This window comes from Pelophylax lessonae (genome assembly GCF_965119305.1).
Source record: "Pelophylax lessonae genome assembly, chromosome: 2".
Taxonomy (NCBI): Eukaryota; Metazoa; Chordata; class Amphibia; order Anura; family Ranidae; genus Pelophylax; species Pelophylax lessonae.
In genome coordinates, this window is record NC_138769.1 from 625,009,524 (window position 1) to 625,035,863 (window position 26,340).

The 26,340-nt window shown below is 42.5% G+C and overlaps 1 protein-coding gene across 3 annotated transcripts in view; it reads right to left on the reverse strand.

Moving 5' to 3' along the window:
• Positions 1 to 26,340, reverse strand: part of SPATA13 (spermatogenesis associated 13) — a 131,092-nt gene that overhangs the window by 33,936 nt on the left and 70,816 nt on the right. For all 3 annotated transcript variants that reach the window (XM_082245529.1, XM_082245531.1, XM_082245530.1), the window contains 3 exons: positions 10,685 to 10,821; positions 4,319 to 4,498; positions 2,049 to 2,234 (listed from right to left, as the gene is read on the reverse strand). In XM_082245529.1, coding sequence (XP_082101655.1) covers positions 2,049 to 2,234; positions 4,319 to 4,498; positions 10,685 to 10,821 — 503 coding nt within the window. The remainder of the gene's footprint in view (positions 1 to 2,048; positions 2,235 to 4,318; positions 4,499 to 10,684; positions 10,822 to 26,340) is intronic.

Consider the following 26,340-nt stretch of genomic DNA (forward strand, 5'->3'; position numbering starts at 1 on the left):
AAGCAATTAGTAAACCCAAAGATATAAGCAGCTGTATTTCCAAATCTTGAACTTTACTTGTAAAAACAGAACCTGGCCCATCTGCCTGCCACAGGCCTCCTAATTCTTCCAGTAAGGCCCCCTATCACAATAATGTACACATGGGAAAGCATGGATGGACCCAAGCACACATTTTAAAAGGAAAGGCCAAGATCTGCATATAAATTACCTTTGGATCTACTGATTTATTACTTTTTGTTAACGTTTTTTTTTTACGTTTTTTTTTTTTTTTCAAAGTTCATCTTCTCATGTGGTATTGGACTTCCCCCAGTTTGTGATGGAGGGTGACATGGATTATTAGTCAATTGCACACTGAAATTGATGTGTTTATCTACACTAAATTCTCTAAAATCATTTTCTTCTGCCGATTTCAAGCAAACATCAGCTTGTCTCACTGCAAATATTTTCCTGTGGATTGTTGCTTTCTAGCACATACAATTATGTGAATGACAGCATGGAATCAAATTCATCAGAGGGCAGTACTGTAGAGAACATTTAAAGATGAACTCGGGCAGGTATAAAAGACAGATTAATGCAGCTCTGTATTCAATAATACATCACCATACACAGATCAGCCGTAACTTTTTGACCACCCACCTAATATGGAGTAGGTTTCCATTTTGCTGACAAAACAATCCCCTATGCTGCTAAAACATCCCTGACCTGTTGAGGCATGGACGCCATAATCTCTGAAGGTATACTGTGGTATCTGGCACCAAGCCATCAGTAACAGATCCTTTAACCGCTTTACGACCACCCGCGGCAGTTATACGGCGGCAGGCAGCCTCTCCTGGGCGAATCGCCCTAGCTGTGCGTTGCTCGCTCTCAGGAGGATAGGGGGCGAGCGCGTGCCATCGGCTTTGCGTTACCGCTCGTCAGGGGGGAAGCCGATGCAGCGGGTAGGCGGCTCTGATTGCCGCCTGACACCCGCGATCGTTCCCCACTGAAAGAGAAGAACGGTCAGCTGTTGTAAACACAGCTGACCGTTCTTCTCTCTGGAATTATCATAGAGCCCATGAGATCCTTCTATATAGGATCACATGTCTCTATGGTCATTTAAGAAGCCACACCCCCCCCCACAGCTAGAATCACTCCCCTAGGCTCACATTTAACCCCTTGATTACCCCATAATTTTAACCCCTTCCCTGCCAGTGTCATTATTACGGTAACAGCGCATATTTTTAGCACTGATTACTGTAGTAATGTCACTGGTCCCCCCAAAAGTGTCAAAAATGTCAGCCATGGGTCCGATTTGTCCGCCGCAATGTCACAGTCCCGCAAAAAATAAATACATTTAAAAAAAAAAAAAAAAAAATCGCAGATTGCCGCCATTACTAGTAAAGAAGAACAAAAAAATAAAATAAAAATGGCATAAATCTTTCCAGTAGTTAGTAGATGCTATAACTTGCGCAAACCAATCAAAATACGCTTATTGCAATTTTTTTGTTTGTAGCAGAAAACAAATTGGCCTGAAATGTTAAAAAAAAAAATTTTTTAAATTTTTTTAGAGAATGTCATATAGCAGAAAATTGTCGCTTTTTTTGTTTATAGTGCAAAAAATAAAAATCGCACCGGTGATCAAATACCACCAAAAGAAAGCTCTATTTGTGGGAAAAAAATGACATCAATTTTATTTGGGTACAGATTCACACGAATGCGCAATTGTCTGTTAAAGTAACGCAGTGCCGAATCGCAAAATAGGGCCTGGTCAGGAAGGTCTTAAAGTGGTTAAGTCCTGTACGTGAGGTGAGGCGTCCATGGATTGGACTTGTTTTGGAGGCCTAAGTAATTCCCGCAGAAGTGGGAGCAGGTACCTGAGAAACTCAGTACTCTACTCCAAGCCCCCCCCCACCCAAGAAAAAAAAGTTCCAAAAGAAGAAGGGGAGAGGGAAGGAGGAAATAAAGCGGAATGTCCCCTTAAGATTGAAGCTCCAATTTAATAACTAAGAAAACTATGTGGAACAAGTAACTGAAAAACGGGCAATATAATTACAGAGACTTTAACACACCTCACAGATGTCTTTCAAATGTTTGATGTAGACCCTCTCAGTGTTCATTATCTCACGGATGACGTTTGTCCTCATTTGGTCCTTGTTCTCAGGGCTCTTGAGGCGAAATTTGCCAACATCCGTGTCATGTTCTTCATCGTGTAGACTGCCTGAGTTTTCAGAAACATCTTCTTGATTTACTCGCAGCTAGAATAATAAAGCACAAAATGTTTTACCAGTGATAATTCGTCTACATGCAAGTATTTAATTGTAGATAAAGACTGAAAAAAAAAATATGTTTTTAAAAACAGTGATTTTGCCAGATGAAGAAGGAACATTGTATATTAATTATGCATTCTCTTTTCAAGGCAATAGATGAAGCTTTAGGCTTCCTTTACATGTGTATCGCTATTCGCAGCCAATTTATAGGCTCCGTACCTGAAGGTGAATTTTACAAACGTAAGTGGTTGACTCATTATTTACTGGATGGCCCAATACAAAGTTTTGGTTAGACAAATAGACTCAAGACAGTCACTGCCGAGCCAACTCTTTAATCCATGTTTTTTTTTTTTTTTTTTTTTACATAAACATATATTTAAATATACAAAACAATTAAAAAAACTGTAAGCTTAAAAAAATTGCAATTAAATAAACCCAAAACAGTTATACTTTTCTTAAACATGATTTAAATCATTCAGCTTATTTTGGTATGTTTATACCAATCTTTTGAGCTAGTCTAAGCAGGAATATTTCTTTCATACTATAAGGCTCCATGCACACAGGGCGTCATAAAAACGAGCTCCAAAGCCGTTTCCTGCCTCCATTTAAAATTAATGGTTCCCTATGGGAGCCTATTGATTTGAATGGAAGTCGCACCGCAAGTTGGATCAGGATGATCCGACTTGCGGCGCGACTTGCGCTGTGAGAATCTTGAGGGGGAACTCCACGCCAAAATGGAGAAAAAAACGGCGTGGGGTCCCCCCCCCCAGCTTCCAAACCAGGCCCTTCGGGTCTAGTATGGAATTTGAGGGTAGCCCCAAGCCGAAAAAACGGCGTGTGGTCCCCCCCAAAATCCATACCAGACCCTTACCCGAGCATGCAGCCCGGCAGGCCAGGAAAGGTGAGGGGACGAGCGAGCGGCCCCATCCCCCCTGGACCATACCAGGCCACACGCCCTCAACATGGGGGGAGTGGGTGCTTTGGGGCAGGGGGGGCTCTGCACCCCCCACCTCAAAGCACCTTGCTCCCATGTTGATGAGGACAAGGGCCTCATCCCCACAACTCTGGCCGGTGGTTGTGGGGGTCTGCGGGCAGGGGGCTCATCGGAATCTGGAAGCCCCCTTTAACAAGGGGGCGCCCCAGATCCCGGACCCCCTCCCTATGTGAATGGGTATGGGGTAAACTGTACCCCTACCCATTCACCCCATAAAAGGCAGTGTGTGTAAATAATGACGTTTTGAAAAATTTATTAAAAATCTTCATCCGGTTTTCTCCTCTCTTCTGGTCTTCCCATAGGGAACCATTGATTTTTGAATGGAAGAAAAAAAAACGTATAACGTGGCTTAACGCACGTTTAAGCAACGTTATTCAGCCTTTAGCGGCGTCAGACGTTTTTACAGCTTGACGCTGCAGCTCCAGAACTCACAGTTCCTGGGGTTTTTTTGGAGCTGTAAAACGCCTATGCCACTTGGAGCTCCTAAAAGCTCTATGTGTGCATGAGGCCATAGAATAACATGGATGGGCGTTCTGCAGCTGCAAAAAAAAAAAAAAAAAAAAAAAAAAAAAAACATCTGACGGTGCTAACAGCAGCTCCAAAAACGTCCAGTGTGCATGAGGCCTAAAGAATGCCGAAGGAGGAATGCAGCTCTATATTGATGAGAGTCCATAAATGATGCATCCCACCAAGGACTAAGCTTCAAAAAAGAATATTTTGTTTTGGACAGAGTAGGGAATGTTTAGAACCCCATTAGGTTTTTATCGGCATCTGCTCTCCAGATCAGGGCTTCTACCACTGACGATGGCCAATGGACACCAACTGAAGGGAATCTCCCCAAAAGAGAAAAAGACTAATATATAACCAAAGGAGCCTCTGACTCTTTACTCTAACCAAAAAAAAAAAAAGACTGGAATCATATATTAAACTGTGACTGAGTGACCCAAGATCACTAAAGTACTACAAAAGGCATAAATGTCCAGGCTTGCTGGTTCTTGATGTTCCTCAAAACGGTCATTCTACAAGCCATTAGACAAAATAAATCAATCAATCTATAAGTATAGTACACAGGACTTACCCTGACAAAACTTGCTGGAAACCAGGCCTCTGCGTCTCGAATTCGACCCCACCACCAGTCCTTATTCGAGGCCTCAAGGACCCGTATAACATCTCCTGCTTTAAAGGCCAGCTCTTGATCATCCATAGTCACATGGTCCCATAATGCCTCTGCATATACTGCACTGCCATCGCTGATCAACTGAAAACAACAACAATAATAATAAATAATCTGCAAACTTTGACACCAAAAACTAATGTCGTAATTTGTAACAAGAAATGTTATTTTGACACATCACTTACAAATAGCTTTTAAGTGGTTGCTTTTACAATATGCATTTTGTCTCATCAAAGTGTAACTTTATTTTAAGAAAAAAAAAAAGGAAGTTGGCACAATTCTTTGCATAGTTTGACCTGCTTCAGTAGCAGCTGATGACACATGGATTCCGATCACTTACTACATCATGAGCCTTTCGGTGTTGTAATAAAAGAAAAACTGCTGGGAATAGCTGGAAGCCAACTGAATGTGGTGGAAGAAACATTTGTGTGTGTTTTCTTCTAAATGAGCCATCAAGGCTAGTAGAGTGAACAATAAAGATTTACTAAAAGGCAATTTTTTTTTTCTTCAAGTTTTGGATAGAGTGGAGAGAGATTAGAACTCCTGCCAGGTTTTTCTGCAGTCTGTGCCCCTCTTAGGTAGACTCACCCTCTCCATTTGTCCTGTTTACTGTTATCATTGAAAGTGAAAGCAAAAGAAAATCCCATATTTTGGGATGACATCAGAACAGGAATAGTTGGACACCTTCCAATGAGGACACTAGTTCTGGTGACACCCTGGAATTCTGTCACATAGAGGGATTGCCTCCGACTCTTGTTTTAGCTATGCGACAGGAAGTGAAGGGAAATTTCCCTTATGGAGCACGAAAGACAAAATAAAAGAAGTTCTGCCTTTAGTGACACTTTGAGGAAGAAGAAAATGAAACTTAATGGAAACCTGGGGCTCACACGCAGGAAACTTATGCATTTACATATTCTTAACAAGAAAACAAGCCCTTACTAACCTGTAGCTGCAGGCAGTGTAGAGTAATTTGTCCTTAAATTTAACAGGCTTAAAAGGTTTGGCAGCCTTTCAAACTTTTAACCTTCAATGTAAACACAAAGCAGGCACACAGAAAGATGAGAACAGAGTGTGGAAGCTAGACTTGAATGACTTTACTGCGTCTCTTTTGAACTTTGAGGATGAATACAGATATAGAGGTCAGCGAGGGCCTATTTTAAGCCTCACTGCAACGAGATCTCCATGTGCAATACGGACCAATGGGGAGACAGGCTTGTCAATCAAACCTATTTGGTTCGGCTCTACTCGGCCCTGCTTGGCCCGGTTTGGTTTTCCACTGCATGGTAACGCATGGTACGGTGTTGGAACGGTTCGGTACGGTTTGGTATGGTTTGCTTTTCCACTAAAGTAGTACTAAAGTAAGTGGGTGGGATAACAACGATTCTCTGACCAATCAGTAGCTAGTAGTGACAAACAGTCAAGGCTGCATGCAAAGGATTGTGGGATATGGTACCGGTACGGCCCTCTTGGAACCACAACTGAAGTGGTACTGTTTAAGCGAGCTGTACCGTTCGGTTCCATGTAGTGGAAAAGCGCCGCCGTACTGTACCGAACCGTTCCTACACCGTACCATGCGGTACCATGCAGTGGAAAAGCACAAAAGCGAGCCGAACCGTTCGATTCCATGCAGTGGAAAAGCGCCATTACAGTGGACCATCAAACAGCTGAAAAATTGGGCTACATGTAGCCACCCTTCATTTTCAGTATACTGGTTGTTTTCTTTATGCTAAAAGTTTCCCCTTTGTAATAAATTGACAAGTCTAATCTTAAACCATACACAATATTACAGTGCCTTGAAAAGGTATTCATACCCCTTGAAATTTTCCACACATTGTCATGTTACAGCCAAAAACATAAATTATTTTTTTAAGATTTTATTTAATAGGCCAACACAAAGTGGCACATTATTGTGAAGTGGAACGAAAATGATAAATGGTTTTCAACATTTTTAACAAATAAATATCTGAAAAGTGTGACATGCATTTGCATTCAGCCCCCCTGAGTCAATACTTTCTACGACCACCTTTTGCTGCAATTACCCCTGCAAGTCTTTTTGGGTATGTCTCTTGCACATTTAGAGAGTGACATTTTTGCCCACTCTTCTTTGTAAAATAGCTCAAGCTTTGTCAGATTGGATGGAGTATCTGAAAAGCAATTTTCAAGTCTTGACACAGATTCTCAATTGGATTTAGGTCTGGATTATGACTGGGCCATTCTAACACATGAATATTCTTGATCTAAACCATGGCTTCTCTGGGCCACATTGAGTGTAGAGAAATTTTCTCGGGCCGCATATAAAATATATACTATAGTTAAGGTATATAAGTAATAAAATGCCGCCGTGCGCTTCCCGCGCTGCCGCCCCCCCCGCCCCCCCCCCGGCACTAATTTAACACAACTAGAGGGTGATCAAATGAAATGGAATCAGTATACAGAAGCTTACTTCTTCTGAGAGCTAATAAAGGAACACTCTAACCACCATGACCACTTCAGTGATTTGAAGTGGTCATGGTGGTAGGAGTCAGAAACACTGCACATGCTCGTCGCCCCCCTCCCCTCTGAAGCAGCCTCTGCCTACTGTTAGTTATAAGTTGCTGTGGCCATGCCCCCGACCCGACTTCCTTCCTCCCCAGCAAAAAAAAAATTGTCAGGGGGCAGTGGGCCGCATTGCCTGCGGTTCCGGGCCGCAGGTTGGACATGCCTGATCTAAACCATTCCATTGTAGCTCTTTCTGTATGTTTAGGGTCGTTGTCCTGTAGGAAGGTGAACCTTCACCCGAGTCTCAAGTCTTTTGCAGACTCCAACAGGTTTTCTTCTAAGATTGCCCTGTATTTGGCTCCATCCACATTTCCATCAAGTCTGACCAGCATGCCTGTCCCTGCTAAAGAAAAGCATCAGCACAACATGATGCTGCCACCACTACCATGTTTCACAGTGGGGATGGTGTGTTCAGGGTGATGTGCAGTGTTAGTTTTCCGCCACACATAGCATTTGCTTTTAGGCCAAAAAGTTTAATTCTGGTCTCATCTGACCAGAGCAACTTCTTCCACATGTTTGCTGTGTCCCCCCACATGGCTTTTCGCAACCTGCAAACAGGACTTCTTATGGCTTTCTTTTAACAATGGCTTTCTTTTTGCCACTCTCCCATAAAGGCCAGATTTGTGGAGTGCACGACTAATAGTTGTCCTGTGGACAAATTCTCCCACCTGAGCTGTGGATCCCTGCAGCTCCTCCAGAGTTACCATGGGCCTCTTGGCTGCTTCTCTGACCCTGTTTTAAACTTCATAACTTTATCCCTGACCTGTCTGGGGTGTTCCTTGGCCTTTATGATGCGGTTTGTTCACTAAGGTTCTCTAACAAACCTCTGAAGGCTTTACAGAACAGCTGCATTTACACTGAGATTAAATTACACACAAATGGACACACAAATGGACTTTATTTACTAATTAGGTGACTTCTGAAGGCAATTGGTTCTATAAGATGTTAGTTAGGCGTATCAGAGTAAAGGAGGCTGAGTACAAATGCACGCCACACTTTTCAGATATTTGTAAAACAATCTTGAAAACCATTTATTATTTTCCTTCCACTTTACAATTACTTGCCACTTTGTGTTGGTAAATCACATAAAATCCCAATAAAAAACATGTTTTTGGCTGTAACATGACAAAATTTGGAAAATTTCAAGGGGTATGAATACTTTTTTAAGGCACTGTACTTCACATCACCCCCCCCCCCCATACACTTTCGACTATTTGGATAAGAATATGCCTTTAACCACTTTCCGACCACCCCACGCAGATTTACTGTGGCAGGGCGGTTCGGCTGCACATAATTAAGTAGATCTACCTGATTATGTGCATGCAGTCTCGGCTGCGAGAGCGCGCCACCAGAGCCATGCCTTAGCTGTGATCAAACACAGCAGGAGCCAGACCGCAGGAGGAGCGGGCGCGATCGCCGCCGAACTCCCGCAATTTTTACATAAACTGACAGGAGAGCCTCCTGCCTATGTAAAAAAGGCAGGCGGCTCTCCTGTCAGACAGGCACAATGAGATTGTTTCTCAGCTAAGCTGAAACACCGATCTCTGTGTGCCCTTCACAGAGCCCTCCCCCCCCACAGTAAGTAAGCACAATTTAGGAGCACACTTAACCCCTTGATCATCCCCAGTATTAACCCCTTGCCTGCCAGTGTCATTTATACAGTAACAGTGCATATTATTTAGCACTGATCACTGTATTGGTGTCACTGGTCCCCAAAAAGTGTCACTTCGTGTCAGATTTGTCCGCCGTAATGTCGCAGTCCCACTAAAAATTGCCGATCGCCACCATTACTAATAAAAACAACAAAAAAAGTAAAAAAATCTATCCCATAGTTTGTAAACGCTATAACTTTTGCGCAAACCAATTAATATAAGCTTTTTGGGATTTTTTTGTTACCAAAAATATGTGGCAGAATACAAATTGGCCTAAACTGATAAAAAAAATTAGATTTTTTAATTTTTTTTATTGGGAATGTTTTATAGCAGAAAGTAAAAAATATTGTGTTTTTTTTTTTTTTTTTTCAAAAATGTCGCTCTTTTTTTGTTTATAGCGCAAATTCTAGATTCTAAGAACCGCAGAGGTGATCAAATATCACCAAAAGAAAGCTCTATTTGTGGGGAAAGAAAGGACATCAATTTTATTTGGGTACAGCATCACACGACCGCGCAATTGTTGAAGTAACCCAGTGCCGAATCGCAAAAAATGGCCTGGTCATTAAGGGGGTAAAACCTTCTGGGGCTGAAGTGGTTAACAAGATTACATAAACACATAATTATACATGCATTGCTTCTATTTTTTTTATCTTTTCTTATTAAAAATACTACTACACAAATGGTGATGCAATACTAAATGCAGCTAAGAGGAAGGCGAAAAGTTTCTGAGTGATATTCAGTAACTGGAGGACAATTCGTTCACCATATCATCACTATCTTAATGAAAGAAAGAGGAACTTACAATACATGACCTTCCCCTTGGGCAACCACAATATTCATTCTCATTGCGACATGTCATTAAATCTTTTTTGACTAAGAAATATTAACTATGCCAAGTTTTTTTTTTTTCTCTAAAATAAAACAGTCACATACCATACCGTGGGCTCACAGCAGCCATATTGACAGTGTGTGTTGGAAATGTTACGGAGAGTTGACAACTCTCAACTTTTTTTTTATTTAATTTTTTTTTCCATTTTGGCTTTGGTACACGTTTCCAATGGCAGTGCCCAGCTTCACTCATTCTTAGTTCAAAGCCACTCCAAAATATCTTGTGAAGGAAGAGTTATTGCACACTGGAGTGAAGTGAAACGCTACAGGAAACTTATTTTAAATTAAATTGGCATCCCCTGAAATTCTTTACTTTTTTTATTAACACAAAATGATGTAAAACATGCTGTAAAATAAAAAAAAAAAGTGTGAGCAAAGTCTGAGCTACTGGTTTTCAAGCTTGTACTACATCCATGAGTCAGAAAATATTGAAGTTATTGGATCAGCAAAACAGCTAGGCAACTAGCATTTTCAACAAAGGCAGCCTTTCTAGTCTCTCAGTACAAGTTTCATTTAACTCCTGTCTGGCCACTCCTCCAACTCTGTACAAGATAAAGAACTAGCTCTGCCAGTTTTCCTTGTGATTAGGGGATCTGTGCTTTGGACAAGGCAGATCGTGACTCTGCACTTTTCTACTTTTCTTTTAAATCATGCAATTTCTTATGATGGGTAAGAAGAGAATCTGTCAATAGTCTGTGTAGTGAGCCCTTGTAGATCGCCAGCTCAGGATTCCCCAGGGTGTGGAGTCTAAGCCCCAGCCTGCTTCTTCACCACAGCCCCTGATGGTGGGGATGAACTGGAACCAGGTTGCGACCCCCAGGTAGGCCCAGCTGAGGATGCGGAGACCAATCGTGTGCAGAGTACAAGCAGCAGACTAAAGGAAATCCAGGAGACAAGCCAAGGTCAGGGCGGGTAGCGAGCAAACACAAATGGTAAACGTAGCCGGGGTTGGTACATGGGTAATCAGACACAGTACAGCCAAGAGGTACGCAACGAGAGCTCAGAGAACTGTGAAGTTGCTTAGGCAATGTGGGTAACACTGAGCATGTCTTACATAGACAAGCCAACTAGGAGGCGGGCCAGGAAGTGATGGAAGGGAAGGAAATAAAAGCCCACTGAGTAGCAGACGATGCCCATAGGTGAGCACAGCCATCACTCACGCAGGACAACTAAGTGGTATCATGAGACATACCTCATTGATGGCCAGCTGTTCCCCTCCTGGCTGCAGATACCTTGGATTGGCCTGATAGGATTCTTCATAGCTGTATTCTTCCTCACTTCCATTGTCATCAACCAAAGTGGTGGATTCTGCTCCTATATCTGTAGAGACTGAGGAAAGGACAAAGCTTAATTCAGGGGAAATACACTACTCTTTAACTTACCAAATTCAGACACAAAATCCAAGTGCCTTTTCTATTTGCAATGTTATTTACTAAGGCAACTATCATCTAGTTATTCATTAACATCAACTCGATTGTATATGTATCAGGTTGAAAGAACTGGGCTGTGTCTCTAAGTGGGTCTTTTATCCACTTATAGACATCTCCAATGTCACATTTAACTCTCTGTGTTAAATAAACTCCCCATGGAAAAAGCTGCCCCCTATAAACAGCCCAGATTTTGATCAGACTTATTGAAACTGCAGTTGACAGGAAACTTAATACCCACTAGCATATGCAGGTTTTACGAGATAGGGCACCTGCGGAAGTCGCCTAGAGTAGGGCACCTGCGGAAGTCGCCTAGAGTAGGGCACCTGCGGAAGTCGCCTAGAGTAGGGTATATTTGGAACTAACCTAGAGTAGGATAGCTTTGCAACTAACCTAGAGTAGGGTATCTTTGCAACTAACCTAGAGTAGGGTATCTTTGCAACTAACCTAGAGTAGGGTATCTTTGCAACTAACCTAGAGTAGGGTATCTTTGCAACTAACCTAGAGTAGGGTATCTTTGCAACTAACCTAGATTAGGGTATCTTTGCAACGAACCTAGATTAGGGTATCTTTGCAACGAACCTAGATTAGGGTATCTTTGCAACAAACCTAGATTAGGGTATCTTTGCAACAAACCTAGATTAGGGTATCTTTGCAACAAACCTAGATTAGGGTATCTTTGGAACTAACCTAGATTAGGGTATCTTTGGAACTAACCTAGATTAGGGTATCCTTGGAACTAACCTATATTAGGGTATCTTTGGAACTAACCTAGATTAGGGTATTTTTGGAACTAACCTAGATTAGGGTATCTTTGGAACTAACCTAGATTAGGGTATCTTTGGAACTAACCTAGATTAGGGTATTTTTGGAACTAACCTAGATTAGGGTAGCTTTGGAACCAACCTAGATTAGGGTATCTGTGGAACTAACCTAGAGAAGGGGGTATCTTTGGAACTAACCAATAGTGCGGTATCAGTGGAACTAACCTAGAGTGCCTAGAGTGAGGTATCTGTGGAACATTTACTTAGCTTGATAACAGTAATACCACCTGCCAGACTGGTCAACAACAAAAATCTTTTATTGAAGACATTGCTATTAAAATCTTAAGGATTGCTACACAACTGTTCAATTATTGTAAAGGGAAGCTTTACTGCGTCTGCGGACAGATTGAAGCTACAACTGCTGACCTTACCTTCTGATAATATGAGATGTTTGGCTACCATCCTAGTCCAGTGTATTTAGAACACACAAACCTGGAACAAGTATTTTAGATCAAGAGTTTTGAGTTGACTTCTCCAATTTCCCTGATCTGCATACTTCTTTGGGTTAGTGACGTAAAGTCAAAGGGGGGGCGCAAAGACCCCCAACAATATATACAAAATTCCAGATCTACAGACCGACTTTCCTGACATTTGTAAAATCATTCATACTAACATTCTATTCAAAAATCACACAATACTTTCATGTCCATGCCTACTGTAGCTATGTGCACACTGTTGAATAAAAAAAAAAAAATCATAGCAGTGTGGACAGTCTGTAATCTGAGACAGATTTTCTATTTCTAATGCTGATCACTGCACAGATATTCTGCAATCAGATCAAAAAGTCATGCAAAGGACATTAAATAATTACAGAACCAGGATGCTAACATTTTATTTTTTCTTCAGAGACACAATATTGATGAAGGCTTGTATGTATAATAAAATCCATTTATAAAAAAAAAAAAAAAGACAGATTAAGACCATGTAAGAGAAGTAGCAAGGCTTGCCCCATTGTATCACACATTGTCACTTTACCCTATGTTTGTTCTAAAGAACATTTTAGTGTATGGCCTGTTGCTTCAGCCAAGATCCCTGGAGTGTATAGTGTACATATCTGCAAATAACTGGTAACGGATGACAAACTGGAAGACTACAGCTTCTGGTTATGATTAGCTTCAACCATAGTTGTGTACCGTATATTGCCAAACCTTATGACACCCCCATGACTGCATTGGTCTGGTATGCCCAAATCTGAAAGATCCAAAGAGCCAAACCTGACTGTTCAAAAAGATGTCTAAATATGAGTTTGTACAATATCTAAAAATATGGGCAGATGCAGCCATTATATAAATGGATACAAAGCATCCTGGCCTGCCATGTACTGCACTTCAGCCATTTCACCCATTACTCAGGGCCTTCACAGGAAATGAAAGGAAAACTCCATTCTGAATAAAAAGCAGACACAAAACCCAATATTGGGATATGGGAATGTTGAGCAGCTGCGGCTTCTACATTGTAAAGCATCAGAAAGTGGGTGTGCGGACGAGAGGCCTGGGGTGGGTGTGCGGGCGGACGAGAGGCCTGGGGTGGGTGTGCGGGCGGACGAGAGGCCTGGGGTGGGTGTGCGGGCGGACGAGAGGCCTGGGGTGGGTGTGCGGGCGGACGAGAGGCCTGGGGTGGGTGTGCGGGCGGACGAGAGGCCTGGGGTGGGTGTGCGGGCGGACGAGAGGCCTGGGGGTGGAGTGCGGGAGAGAGGCCTGGGGGTGGAGTGCGGGAGAGAGGCCTGGGGGTGGAGTGCGGGAGAGAGGCCTGGGGGTGGAGTGCGGGAGAGAGGCCTGGGGGTGGAGTGCGGGAGAGAGGCCTGGGGGTGGAGTGCGGGAGAGAGGCCTGGGGGTGGAGTGCGGGAGAGAGGCCTGGGGGTGGAGTGCGGGAGAGAGGCCTGGGGGTGGAGTGCGGGAGAGAGGCCTGGGGGTGGAGTGCGGGAGAGAGGCCTGGGGGTGGAGTGCGGGAGAGAGGCCTGGGGTGGAGTGCAGGAGGAAGGCCTGGGGTGGAATGCTGGAGGAAGGCCTGGAGTGGAATGCTGGAGGAAGGCCTGGGGTGGAATGCTGGAGGAAGGCCTGGGGTGGGGGTTTAGGTGGGAGGCCTGAAGTGAGGGCAAGGGTGAAAGGCCTGGGATAGAGAGGGGGAGGGAGGTCTGGGATGGGTGTGTAGGTGGGAGGCTTGAAGTGAGGGTAAAAGGCCTGGGGTAGAGGGTGAAGGAGGCCTGTGATGAAAAATACTGAGGGCACACCAGAGCACAAAATTAGAGCAAGCCTTAGGTTTTGGGGCTGTCTGTTGCACATGTGAATTTCCTCACGCAGCTGAAGGAATGAACAATCACCATGTTGCTCTGTTTAGTTGTTAGTTTAATAGGTTTGGGATGTTACAAGCTAACTTTAAATAAGCAAATCATATTTTTCTAAATGAACCCCAAAACAAGTATGTGTATATGACAGCCACACATTGGACATCCATATGTCTTGTGTCCTTACACCTTTCTTAATTCAGTCACAGACAGCTGTCAGCCTTCAGAACAGCGTGTCAGAAATTTACTGAAAATACAGACTGAATGACCTAGGACTAGAAATGAAGGCAAATGGCAGTGGACCACATCTAATAGTTTATAAATGTGTGTGTAAACATGAATGTTGCCTGAACATACAACACGGCTTTCTCTATCGTGTGGGTAATGCATGAAGTTGATGCAGCCCTTAAATAATCCAAAAACCCAATATGAAGCCACTGCATAGTTCTTATCACGACTCATAAGCAGGGCATGCACAGCAGAAGCATCTGCTACAGGAAGGTGTGAAAACCTAGCAATGGTTAACACAGCCCTGGCACGTGGAATGATACAGCAGATGCAGTGAAAACATTTGTTCCACCTCAGTTCTACCTGCAGAGCTGGATCACAATGGAAGCATGCAGAGATGTGAGGCACAGTGTGCCAGCAGTACAGTAAATGCATCGCATATCTGAGACTTGCCAGCACAACACTTACTTCATAGTACATCTATGTGGCAGACAGCATTCCTGCTATAACCTAGTGCAGTGCTCACATATGCATCAATAAAATATTAGATCAATATAATATCAAGATAAATCAATCAATATTAAAAATTAAACCATTCAAGGCATAATGAAAAACACCACAAAGAAATACATGCCTTTTTAAAGTAAGCAAAATGGAAGGCCTGTTTTAGTATTCAAGTTGACTTGTGTCATTTCTGGCAGTGTGTGTCAAGTGAAGTCAGTTGGTTGAAATTGAGTCCATGTAGTTGATCAGTTTTTTATGCAGTCAGAAATGGACACAGGTCAGTTTTCTTCAATGACTGAATCATCCCTCAAAATATAGGCATGTACTTTTGTAGGAGAGTGCACAGATTAAATACCTTGGTAATACACCTGGGCCTTTACTAGATGTCATCAAGGGAGGTAATTGCCTGATTAATGATGGGGTCAGGCGTGTTCGGATGGTACCCACCAGGAAGCCGTCACTGCACACCGCCAATCATAGGCAGAGTGTGTTTGTGCAGCTGCAGACCGGGAAATTCCTCACTGCATATGATTGGCGAGGTGCAGTCATGCCTTCCTGGCAGGTAGGATCTGAACATGCCTGAGCCCATCATTAATACTGAGAACTGATAATGTAAGAAAATCTTTGTTACCCTGGGGAATGGGACCCTGTAAGTAGTGCCCAAAAGGGTCAGCCATACTACCCTACTTATGGTAGTTTTGGCAACAGGAGTTGGCTGCTATGTCAGTTGCTGTATGGTCCACTTGGTGGGGACACCATTCTTTTGGGAAAAGCAGCCCATAGATGATGAATTTCTTTTTCGTTCAACCAGCAGGTTGAATGGGGAAAAAAAAAAAAAAATTACTTGGATTCCCCAATCCACTCATTTAAGGTGGATGGGGACTCCTCCATGCTGGGCCTTTGTATTCTGACAGCAGGGAGACTTCCCCACCATCAGAATACACAGATCTGCACTGTAGGCTAAAGCCTGCAACTCTGATCAGGAGGAAAAACAGGGGGGTTATACAGAAGTCAACTGGCAGATCAACTTTGTACAACCACCCTGCCCATACATGGATCGAAATTAGGCTGGTCCCTGCTGAACTAGCTGAATTTCGATCTATGTATGGCTGGGTTAAGAATTTTTCTTGAGCAAGGGTGTGCTTGTCAGAACATTCCATGTGGACAAGGGAAAAAACGCATATGGACCTCCCCCTTATGGAAGTCTGGACTTTAGCAAAAACCTTTATTATGGTGGAATTGAGTTAATCTCCTCCACTGCAGGACTACTCCTGGACATAAATCTTTGCAGGGAACAGCAGGGAAGGCACACAGAGGGGAAGATATGGGCAATGAAAGAACTCCAGGTATGCCAGGCTGAGTTACCCCCCGAGGTTCATTGAGGAATATGGTCTCTGTTTTTTTACAGTGGAGACCCTGGTTGACCTCTTGCTAAAAGAACTACGAATTACAACTTCCTGTCCCGTGCTCCCGGCTACAAAAAACTTTCATAGGGCAAAATGTAATGTATTAACTTGATCCCAAATTTAATTTCAGTTAGCAGAAATGACATAATTAATGCTAAGGCTAAACCAGAAACAGTTGCTAGGAGCTATATGGAGGCTGGCATTACCAACCTCTGATCCAGAACAAGTATGCAAATCACGAAAATCAGATCCTGATCCTTATAAGAGGGGGAGATCAACACTGGCAACAAGATTTCCTTTAACTGATGTCCACCAGACCAGATTTTTTTAGGCAGACTGATGCTGGCGACTGGAAATCCACTAAAGTTTTTGATCTCAGACACTCTACCATATGGGATTCCCAGGTCTACCTGCCTGCGGAGGCCTTTACATGGATTGTACTCAGCCGAGGAAGGTGGCAGAACCAGGAACATTGCAGGTAATTTAGCCACTGGAGTTCTTGATAGACATAAGGGGTCAACTATAGACCACTTATACCTGAAATATCAGTAAAAAAAGAAAACTATGGAAGGAAGGAAAGGAAAGGAAAGGAAAGGAAAGGAAAGGAAAGGAAAGGAAAGGAAAGGAAAGGAAAGGAAAGGAAAGGAAAGGAAAGGAAAGGAAAGGAAAGGAAAGGAAAGGAAAGGGAAAAGGAAAAGGAAAAGGAAAGGAAGATTTGCTATGGAAGCGGTTATTGCTAATTTTGTTTTTTTTAAGATACAAGTCTCTGAGTAAAGACTATTTAGACTTCACAGGATACATACAGGATCCAGGCCTGAAGCCTTACTAAACTGTGAAAGCCAGGACCAGGGTCAAGGGTCTATAGACTGCTTCAGCAGATTTTTTTTTCTCCACTTTAATTAGGCTGGCCCTTTAAATAAACCACTTGTCACCCGTACAGTCTAGCAATTCCATTTTCCAATAAGACACCACCGAAGGTGTTAAAACTACGCAAAGCTGTCAGACGTGCTTTCCCAAGCTTTCTCCTGGAGCTGTAAAACATGACGTGGAAATAAAACATGGATATAGAAATGCAGTTGATTCTCCCTTCGTCTTTCCCAGTCAAGATGCTTCTTGCAATAATGCAAAGCACAAAACCTAAGCCAGTTTTCCTACAGTAAGCATCCATCTACACCACGTACAGCAACACTCACCTCCCAAACCATTCACGTCAACTACTTCCAAGAGAGAGACATATACATATTAACAGGCTCACACCTACCCATGTGAAGACTTTCCAGACTCCAAAATCGTGCCATTTCCCCTCGAGCTACCATGCTTTTATTAATAGAAAAAAAAAATGGACAAGTGCGTTAAAAAAAGGAACTTGTCTGTTACAAATGCAGAGGCACGGCAGCTTAAAAAAAAAAAAAAAAAAAAAAGATGCTCAGTCAACATGAGATGCTGCTGTTAAGCTGGCTATAGAAAGAGCTTATTCATTGCTGCCAGACTCCACGCCTGCACATCAGGCCAGGCACTCCGAGGGAGCTGACAGAGATCCACATTATGTGTGGCTGCGAATTTGGCTGCTTAAATGACGACACCATGGGGTACCCTTAGGGAGGAAGTGCTGAAAACGGCAAAACATCAATATGAATGCGGTCGAGCAGCCAGCCGCGCTGCCAGTGCAGCACAGAGCAAACCGAGTGCCAGAAAGGACTCCTATAGTTGAGCCTCCAGTGTAATCTACTTTCCAGCGACAGATGCTGCAGCAATGTGCCAATGAAGGCTGCCTGCACCCACTCGGCTGGCACCTTCAAGGGAACTAAAGGATTCCAAGCTGGTTCATGAACGAGATTTTATGGGGATACTTCACTTGAAGCCTTTTCATGAGAAAAATAGGTCGGGAAATGCTATTTTTCTGGCTGACTTCGACAGTGCAAATTACAGACAAATATGTAGATCACTAGTTTTAATTTCTCTTGCTGCATGCTTGTTTTGGGTCAGTGACTAAGAGCCCATTCACACCAAGTGCATGATATGGTGTGTATAACGTGTGTGCGCGCTGGTATTTGTTTTGGACCTGTGCTGTCACTGCATCACGGTTTCATTTTTTTTCTTTTAAAATGCACTGTGCTGTATTTCTATGCTATGCGCAAACATGGTGAGACCAATGCACACATGCAGTTGGTTCCTCAGCGTTTTTACACTGATCAATGCAGAACAACACAGCTCAATGCACTTGGTGTGAATGAAGCCTGAAAAGTTCTATAGGAAGAGAAGAACAAATAGGGTTTTGGCAGGTGAGCAATGGCAACGGTCCTCCTGGCATTTTTGCAAGGGCGGAAGGCACACTAATGTCCAGCCCTGCAGAAGCAGCCTGTAAAAACTTTAAGAAAGGCTGAAAGCTGCTAAGGCTGGTCAGTGCAACAAGTATCTAACCAGGGGTGCATGCCCAGAACCCAAGAATTGTGTGTTCTGGGCCTTTGTCCCTGGGTGCATATGGACCTAAACATTAGTACCACTTGAACACAAGCAAAGGAAGATGGCACACCAGCCTAGTGCATTACTGTATAACTTGTTTATTAAATGTTTAACCGGTAACTCCACTTTCGTGTGAAAAAATTATATATAACTATATACGTATATACATATATATACACATATATACACATATATATATATATATATATATATATATATATATATATATATACACATATACACATACTCTGAGGAAGAGGGAATGGTCCTTAAAATGCATTAGCTGTGCCCTATTAGATGGACTGACATCGGGTTGCATTTCTTCATATTAAACCTTCCTTCTTTTGTGAGTACATTTGGCTTTTAACATTTATTAAATGATTTATACAGAAATGCACTAGGCTGGTGCACCTTCTTCCTTTGTGTGTTTTAGTTGTGGGTACGCTGAACTGAAGAAGGCAGCAAGGCTATTGTGTACAATTTAGTGGTTCCAGTCAGTGAATAAAGATAGTGGCCCATTTGGTGGTTCAAGATGCTAGAAGTGTCCATGTTGGCTCCATGAGACTGGACTACCAGAAAGAGCAGCATACCTGTAGCGTGGACTTTGCTTACACTTTATTAGTACCACTAGATCCACAGTTCAGCCATAACAGCTTTCAGCCTCTCAGTCTTACAAGGCTGCTGGACAGTACACCAGTGTCTTCCACCCACACGAAATACAGGAATCTAATGCACAGGCTTTAAACACCCAGTGTGCATGAGGCCTATTCCTCCCTTGACTACTTTCCACAGGTGGAATACTCAGTGCTTCAAAAATATGAGAAAGAGGGGCTACTTCAGCCCCCACTTTCCTATGGTATGGTGGAAGAGGGCAATGTTCATTTTATTAGTTAGGTTTCAACCATTTTATCACTTCTGCCTAATAGTGAGGGATTGACCTTTTGACTTCTAGCTTCCCTGGGAACCCCTTCCCGCTCAAATATCCCGCTCTTTTCTGTATCTGGGGAGCTTAGGTTGAGTATCTGGGCAGTTTCTGGCCACCTCTATATTTGTTATCGAATGGGGTACCTTCCCGCTTTTTTATTCCCGCTCTAGGAGCCCGCCAGGACCTGATTTGGGGGCTATTTAAGCAGGGCTTGGTAACTAGAGAGCTCAATCTTCAGGATATCTCATCCCAGCATTCCCCTCCCTCCCCTTTGGTTCGTCGCAGCCACAATTATTATCTGGTTGGGTCACCTCTGCATTGCAGGTTTTATGGATGGTATTATTTATCTTAATTGTATTTATTGTACAACCCGAGTTGTTTATGACTGGGTTGTGGTTTGTAATGTTATGTATATTTTGGTATTTTTATTAGTATTTTGTTAAACCAGTAATAAACGGTCGCGGCCTTATTATTTCCAAACTGTTTGTCTGTGTTGCCTCATTTATTTAGATAAAGGTATTATTTAAGCTTAGTAGTCAAGTCACTCCTTCCTGCCATTCCATAGCATTTAGCTATCTGTGTGGTTGCACACAAAATAGAATGGATTGTTGGGAGCCCAAATGATGGTTTGGGACAAACTGCTTTGAAATTCATAGAAACTGTGTGCTTAAAGTGGTAGTAAATCTCAGACATGAAATATGAGCATATCCCTCTATAGTGTGGACTTGTCCCAATCCAAAGCACTAAGTGTCATTTCTGTCTGCTGCAGCATTCCTCTGCTATCTGCAGAAGTCACTGCTGACAAGTTTTCCTGACACCAAGAGAAAAAAGGTGACAGGGGAGGGAATTCCAGCACCACAGCTCTGTTCAATCAGCTCTCAGATTCCTCCTTACCGAGGCTCTGCAGAGTGGATCTTCAGCTCTCCGCCCGCTATTTTCTGACAGCTCAGATAAGCTTTATAAATTCTGGACTTTGAATGGTTGTAGAGAAAAGAAGACTGTAGATAAACAGGTACGACTTATGCAGTAGGATTTCTTTCATCTGAGGCCAGTCACTTCACGGGGTATATGTAAGGGTTTACAACCACTTTAAGATTTTAATCTAAATTCACATTATTGTGTTTTGTTAACGTTCAGTTAAAAGTGTTACTGCAACACATGGTAACACACTGATATACGCATGCTACAGTGTGCCGCCCTTGATTGTGAATGAAACCCCAATGCATATACCATATAGAGTAAACAATACAAAGACTGGCCATGTCGAAATAGCAGACAGACCTAGTTGCACATCCTATTTCAGCATCTACAGAATTGAAGCAAGTAAAGATTTGCTAATGTCTTAGAATAGATTAAAGTTAATGGGGAGATTTTTTCCCTCCACAAATCAGGAGTTAAACACCTAACAGTGGCAACAGACAGGTGACATAGGTTGTAAGACTGTGCTTGTATCTAACCCTACATCACTGGACCACCAGGATAAGCCACAATCTCCTTCCCTGCACAGATGACAGTACATGTACAAAATGACATTTCATCCCCTTTTCTTATAACAAATAAAAAAACAAGAATCAGTACAAAAGTGTTCATTTGTGGATGACAATTCACTGTGCCAAACTGCAGGCAGATTGCACATTTTCTGTTCTAGCTCTGCAGCTTCATTTCCTGCCAATACCTTCCCCACCCTAGAAAGTGCCAGCTCAAATGAAGTTTTCACACATTACAAAAAAGTGACAAAGTTATCACTATAAACTTATCACTATTTAGCAGCACACGCTGTTAAGCAAATTAAAGCAACCCGTCAGCAGCCTTTTTCAACCAGAATGCCCTGGCACCCCCAGGGTGCCTTGGGGTTTCTTCAGAGGCGCCTTGGCATAGTGCCTAAAAATTGCCCCAAAATTTTACGCAAGCTGGTGGGTGGATGAAACCTGTGTTTTACTTACACAAAGCCACAGGTTTTCATTGTACACCATTACAACCTTCTAGCTGCCAAATGCATAATGACCAATGACATCATCCATTGATAAGGAGGATGTCAGTTGCCTGCATATCATCCTTGTTTGACCCTTCCTTGCCTCTCTTCATCAGCTTTGGGGGTCATATTAGCTGAGTGATGGAGAAAAACTGAGAGAGAAGAGAAACATTGGTATGCTAGTCAGTACCAGTTTGCAAAAGTGTATTTGCTTTGGAAAAATAAAATCACTTTTAACGTTGGGTGTCCTACGTGATTTGATGTTGCTTTACTATGTAAAACTATAAGTATAGTGTTTACATTTTAGAATGGGGGGCCTCAAGATTGTCCATAATTTTGGAGGGGGCCTCGAGATTGTCCATAATTTTGGAGGGTGCCTCAAGATTGTCCATAATTTTGGAGGGTGCCTCAAGATTGTCCATAATTTTGGAGGGTGCCTCAAGATTGTCCATAATTTTGGAGGGTGCCTTGACTGAAAAAAAGGTTGAAAAACACTGGCCTAGAGAAACCCCTCCCATACTTTATGTAAAGAAAAGATGAAATGGAAAATACTTACCGATCACAGCTAATGAGGTTACCAAACAGATATAGGAGTCAGGGCTAGGCATATAACCTATCGGACCATGAAAGCCTCAATGGGGTCAATTCACTGAAGATTATTGTATGCGATAAAACGGTCAGGTGAATCATTTGCATAAATGATTTCATGTGGTAAAAAAGTCCAATTTACACAAAAAAAGTCCAATTTACACAAAAAAAAACAACAAAATTATTATGCTGTATTTACAACGCAAAATGAAAAATGTGCCTTTAAATATCTAAAAAAAAAAAAAAAACATGCGGTAATCTGTTAAGTCCAATTCACAAACAGAACAGAAAGTAAAAAAAGATGCAATATTTATCCCCAGGGTTTTGGTAGCAGTATTGCTCAGATACAGCGTGGGGGTCCCCCCCCCCCAATTGCTGGTTGTTAAGGAGCGGGCCAGGAAGCTGGCCGTCGCATCCTTAACAACGGATGACTCATCAGCTAAATGTAAAACAAACATGCCAGCAATTTAAAAATAAAATAAATAAATAAAAAAAAGTGTGGGGGTCCACTCAATCCATACCAGGCCCTACTAGGTATGGATTTTAGGGGAACCCGATGCCAGAATTTTTAAAACTGTCAGGTTAGGAAAAGGAAGGGGAGATGGTTGCGAGCGAGCACCCCTTTCTGAACCATACCAGACCACATGCCCTCAATATGGAGGGGGGTTGCTAATGGCTACCAGTGCTGACTGTTATGTTCTGGGGGGGGGGGGGCGCATTCCCCTGTCAGGACATAATAGCTCAGCAGGGAGATCACTGTACTAGTCTGCTGGGTTGAATAAAAAAAAAAAAAAAGCTGATTGCATGTACCAGCCTTCAGTCTGAATAGAAAGGGTTGTCTGCATAGAATCCCATATTCCTCCCTGTGTATACTGAATCCCAGGACTCAGAAATTCCTCTGCAGCTGACTGTGTACTGTCATTTGTTGTTATGCTGCTCCCAAGTGTGAATGTTTTTTTTTTTTTTTGGGAGTACAAACAACTTGTGGTGATTCTTATTATATTAGGTTATAATATGTGCTGTATTATCCACTTATCACAAACAGTATGAAGTATGAAGTATGGAAGGGGAACTTAGACTGCTGTGAAGCGCGATTTTGACTGCAAACACAGCATCTGGTTTACAGTCATCTACAATTCACATTTAGGCAAACTTGTGAGTTTTATAAAGTTTGGATAGACATAATGTGTTACAAAATATCAACCACTGCTGCTCTACCAGTATGTATCCACTTGCCGACTGCCCTGCAGCAGATTTAGTGCTACAGGACAGCCGTTCTGTGCAGAATCCTGTATATATACGCGATTCTGCACTTCCGCCTGCAGGGGGCATGCGCACGCCAATTCTGCTTTGAATTCACACAGCAGAAGCCGATCATGGGGTGCCGGCCAATTGATGACTGCCTGCATCTGCTGATCAGCGAGGAGAGACATGTGACAAAGCTCTGCATATGCAAACAATGCAGAGCTCTGTCCTGTCAGCAGGGAGGTGGTGGATTTTGAATCCCTGCTAAGCAGGGAATAAAATCCATCATATCCCTTAGTGAAAGCAGCACACAGTGTACACAAAATGGTTATACACACATTTAACCTTTTAATTTCCCTAGATGTTTAACTCCTTCCCAGCCGGTGTAATTAGTACAGTGACAGTGCATATATTTATCAATGATCACTGTATTAGTGTCATTGGTTCCTACAAATTGTCAAAAGTTTCAGTGTCCCATTGTCTGCCTCAATATCGCAGTCCCACTATAAGTCATTACTAGTATATATATATATATATATATATATATATATATATATATATATAAAAAAAAAAAAACACAACATTTCCATTATATATCCCATAGTTTGTAGACGCTATAACTTTTGCGCAAACCAATCAATATGTGCTTATTGGGTTTTTTATTTTTATTTTTTTACAAAAAATATGTAGCAGAATACATATTAGCCTACATTTTTGAGGAAATTCGATTTAAAAAAAAAAAAAAAAAAAAAAGAAATGTATTGAATAGGTTTTATAGCAGAAAGTAGAAAATATCGTTTCTTTCAAATTTGCAATTTTTGGTTTACAGCTCAAAAAAATAAAAACACAGTAGTGATAAAATGCCACCAAAAGAAAGCTCTATTTGTGGGGGGAAAAAATTTGACATCAATTTAATTTATGCACAACAATGCATGACCGCATAAGTTAGAGTAATGCAGTGCCGTTTAGCAAAAAATGAATCTTATGGAGGTCAAGTGGATAAAGGACATATAAACAATGTCATTTATTACAATATAATACAGATGATCTAACTGTGCACTATATTCCTTCCTGGTATCAGAGGGTTGACTCATAAAAGCACAATTAGAAAAGGCCAATTACTCAGGAAACTTGCAGATCAGGAAGTTCTGTGATTTAATTTCTGTTCTACAAACAAAAAAAAGACACACAGCAATTCAAACCATGTAATTCAGGGCAGATATGGGAAGAACTTTAATTCTCCTTTTTTCAAAGAGTTAAAATAAATTGACCGTCAGTCTACTGAACTTACACTTTTCAACATCTCTACAGATTGGCCCTATCACTGAAGAAGCATCCCAAGTCTGTTTGTGTACATGGGGACACATTTCTGTGTCTGTATCCAACTATTATAAAACACTACAATATACAAGGCTACGTTCACACGTGGGCTTAGAAGATCGCGGGCAGAATCACTGCGATTCTACCCGTAATCCGGAATCATTGCAAATCGCGGGACGCCTGTGATTTGCAATGGCACCCTAAACGCTGTGCAATGTTGCCGCGATTTCCGTCTGCCGAATCCCGGTAACATCGCGCAAACAGAATCGCGGGGCGCATGATGCCCAAAAAGGTACAGGAGCTTCTTTTGTGCGTCATGCGTCCCGTGATTCTGTTTGCGCGATGTTACCGCGATTCGGCAGGCGGAAATCGCGGCAACATCGCACAGTGTTTGGGGTACCATTGCAAATCACGGGCATCGCACAGGCGTCCCGCGATTTGCAATGATACCGGATCGTGGGCAGAATCACAGTGATTCTGCCCGCGATCCGCTACGCCCACATGTGAACGTAGCCTGAATCCCGAATAGCTCATGTTATTCAATCTTCCAAAAACCTGGGCTGAAAGAGATAGGGTGATTTCCCTTCACTATCTGTCCTGGATCTATAACAAGAAGCGAAAGTAAATCCTGCCAAAGTCAAGGGAAATACCCTCTTAAGGCTGGTTCACACCGGATGCAGTCCAATGCATTTTGAGTCTGCATGAAAAATGCATTAGCAGTGTTTAACACAGATTTCAATGGCCCTAGATCACACCAGTACAGTCAACAAAAGTAGAACATGTTGCATTTGTTCTGTATGGAACCTTGTCCTCAATTGAGATGAAGTAATAATAAAAGAGAGAGGGGGGTAAGAAAAAGAGAAAAAAAAAAAAATGCACTGGAATGCATCAAAAACACGCATGGAGAAACATTCAGAATGCAGAAATTGTGGTGTGAGGTGGCCCTTAGACAGTTGTCACAGGATCAGATGTCCTCATTGAAATATTTCCCGTCACGTCCTCTTCTAGAGAAATTTGCATTTGCCATTACATTACCAATGACTATGGCCACTAGGACAAAGAGGGTGGATCTTCCAAAATGGGACAAAGACCGCAGTTAAACCTAAAAAAGGCTTTTACCACTTTAAAGTTCCTGCATAGGCTTAAAAATGTTCCCTAAAATAATAAACCTGGTATACTTACCTGTTCTGTGCAATGGTATTGCGCACAACAGCCCCGAACCCCCTTTTTTGGAGAGTCCCTGGCCGGCACTCTCCGCTCCTCCTCTTCTGCGTGTGCCCCCATAGAAAGATATGTGCTTTAAGTGCACATGTGCAGGCATGCTCCCAAACCCTGCTGTGTGCATCCACTGACACACACAGTGCAGCCCAGCCCCACCACTCTCGCTCCTTCCCCACAGAATTTGATTGACAGCAGCAGGGGCCAATAGCTCCTGCTACCTCTGTGTCCTGTGAGGAGAGGAACAGAGACCAGCGCCACTGCAAATGGGCACAACGCTGGATCAACATAGGACATAGATAAATATATGGGGGGAGTATATAGGAGGAGTGGCCATACAAACACTGGGACATGTTTTACCTTAATGGAGGGGATGCATTAAAATACAATGTCTTCCCTTTAGAATCACTTTAAGTGCTATCCAATTCCAAAATATGTTTTTGG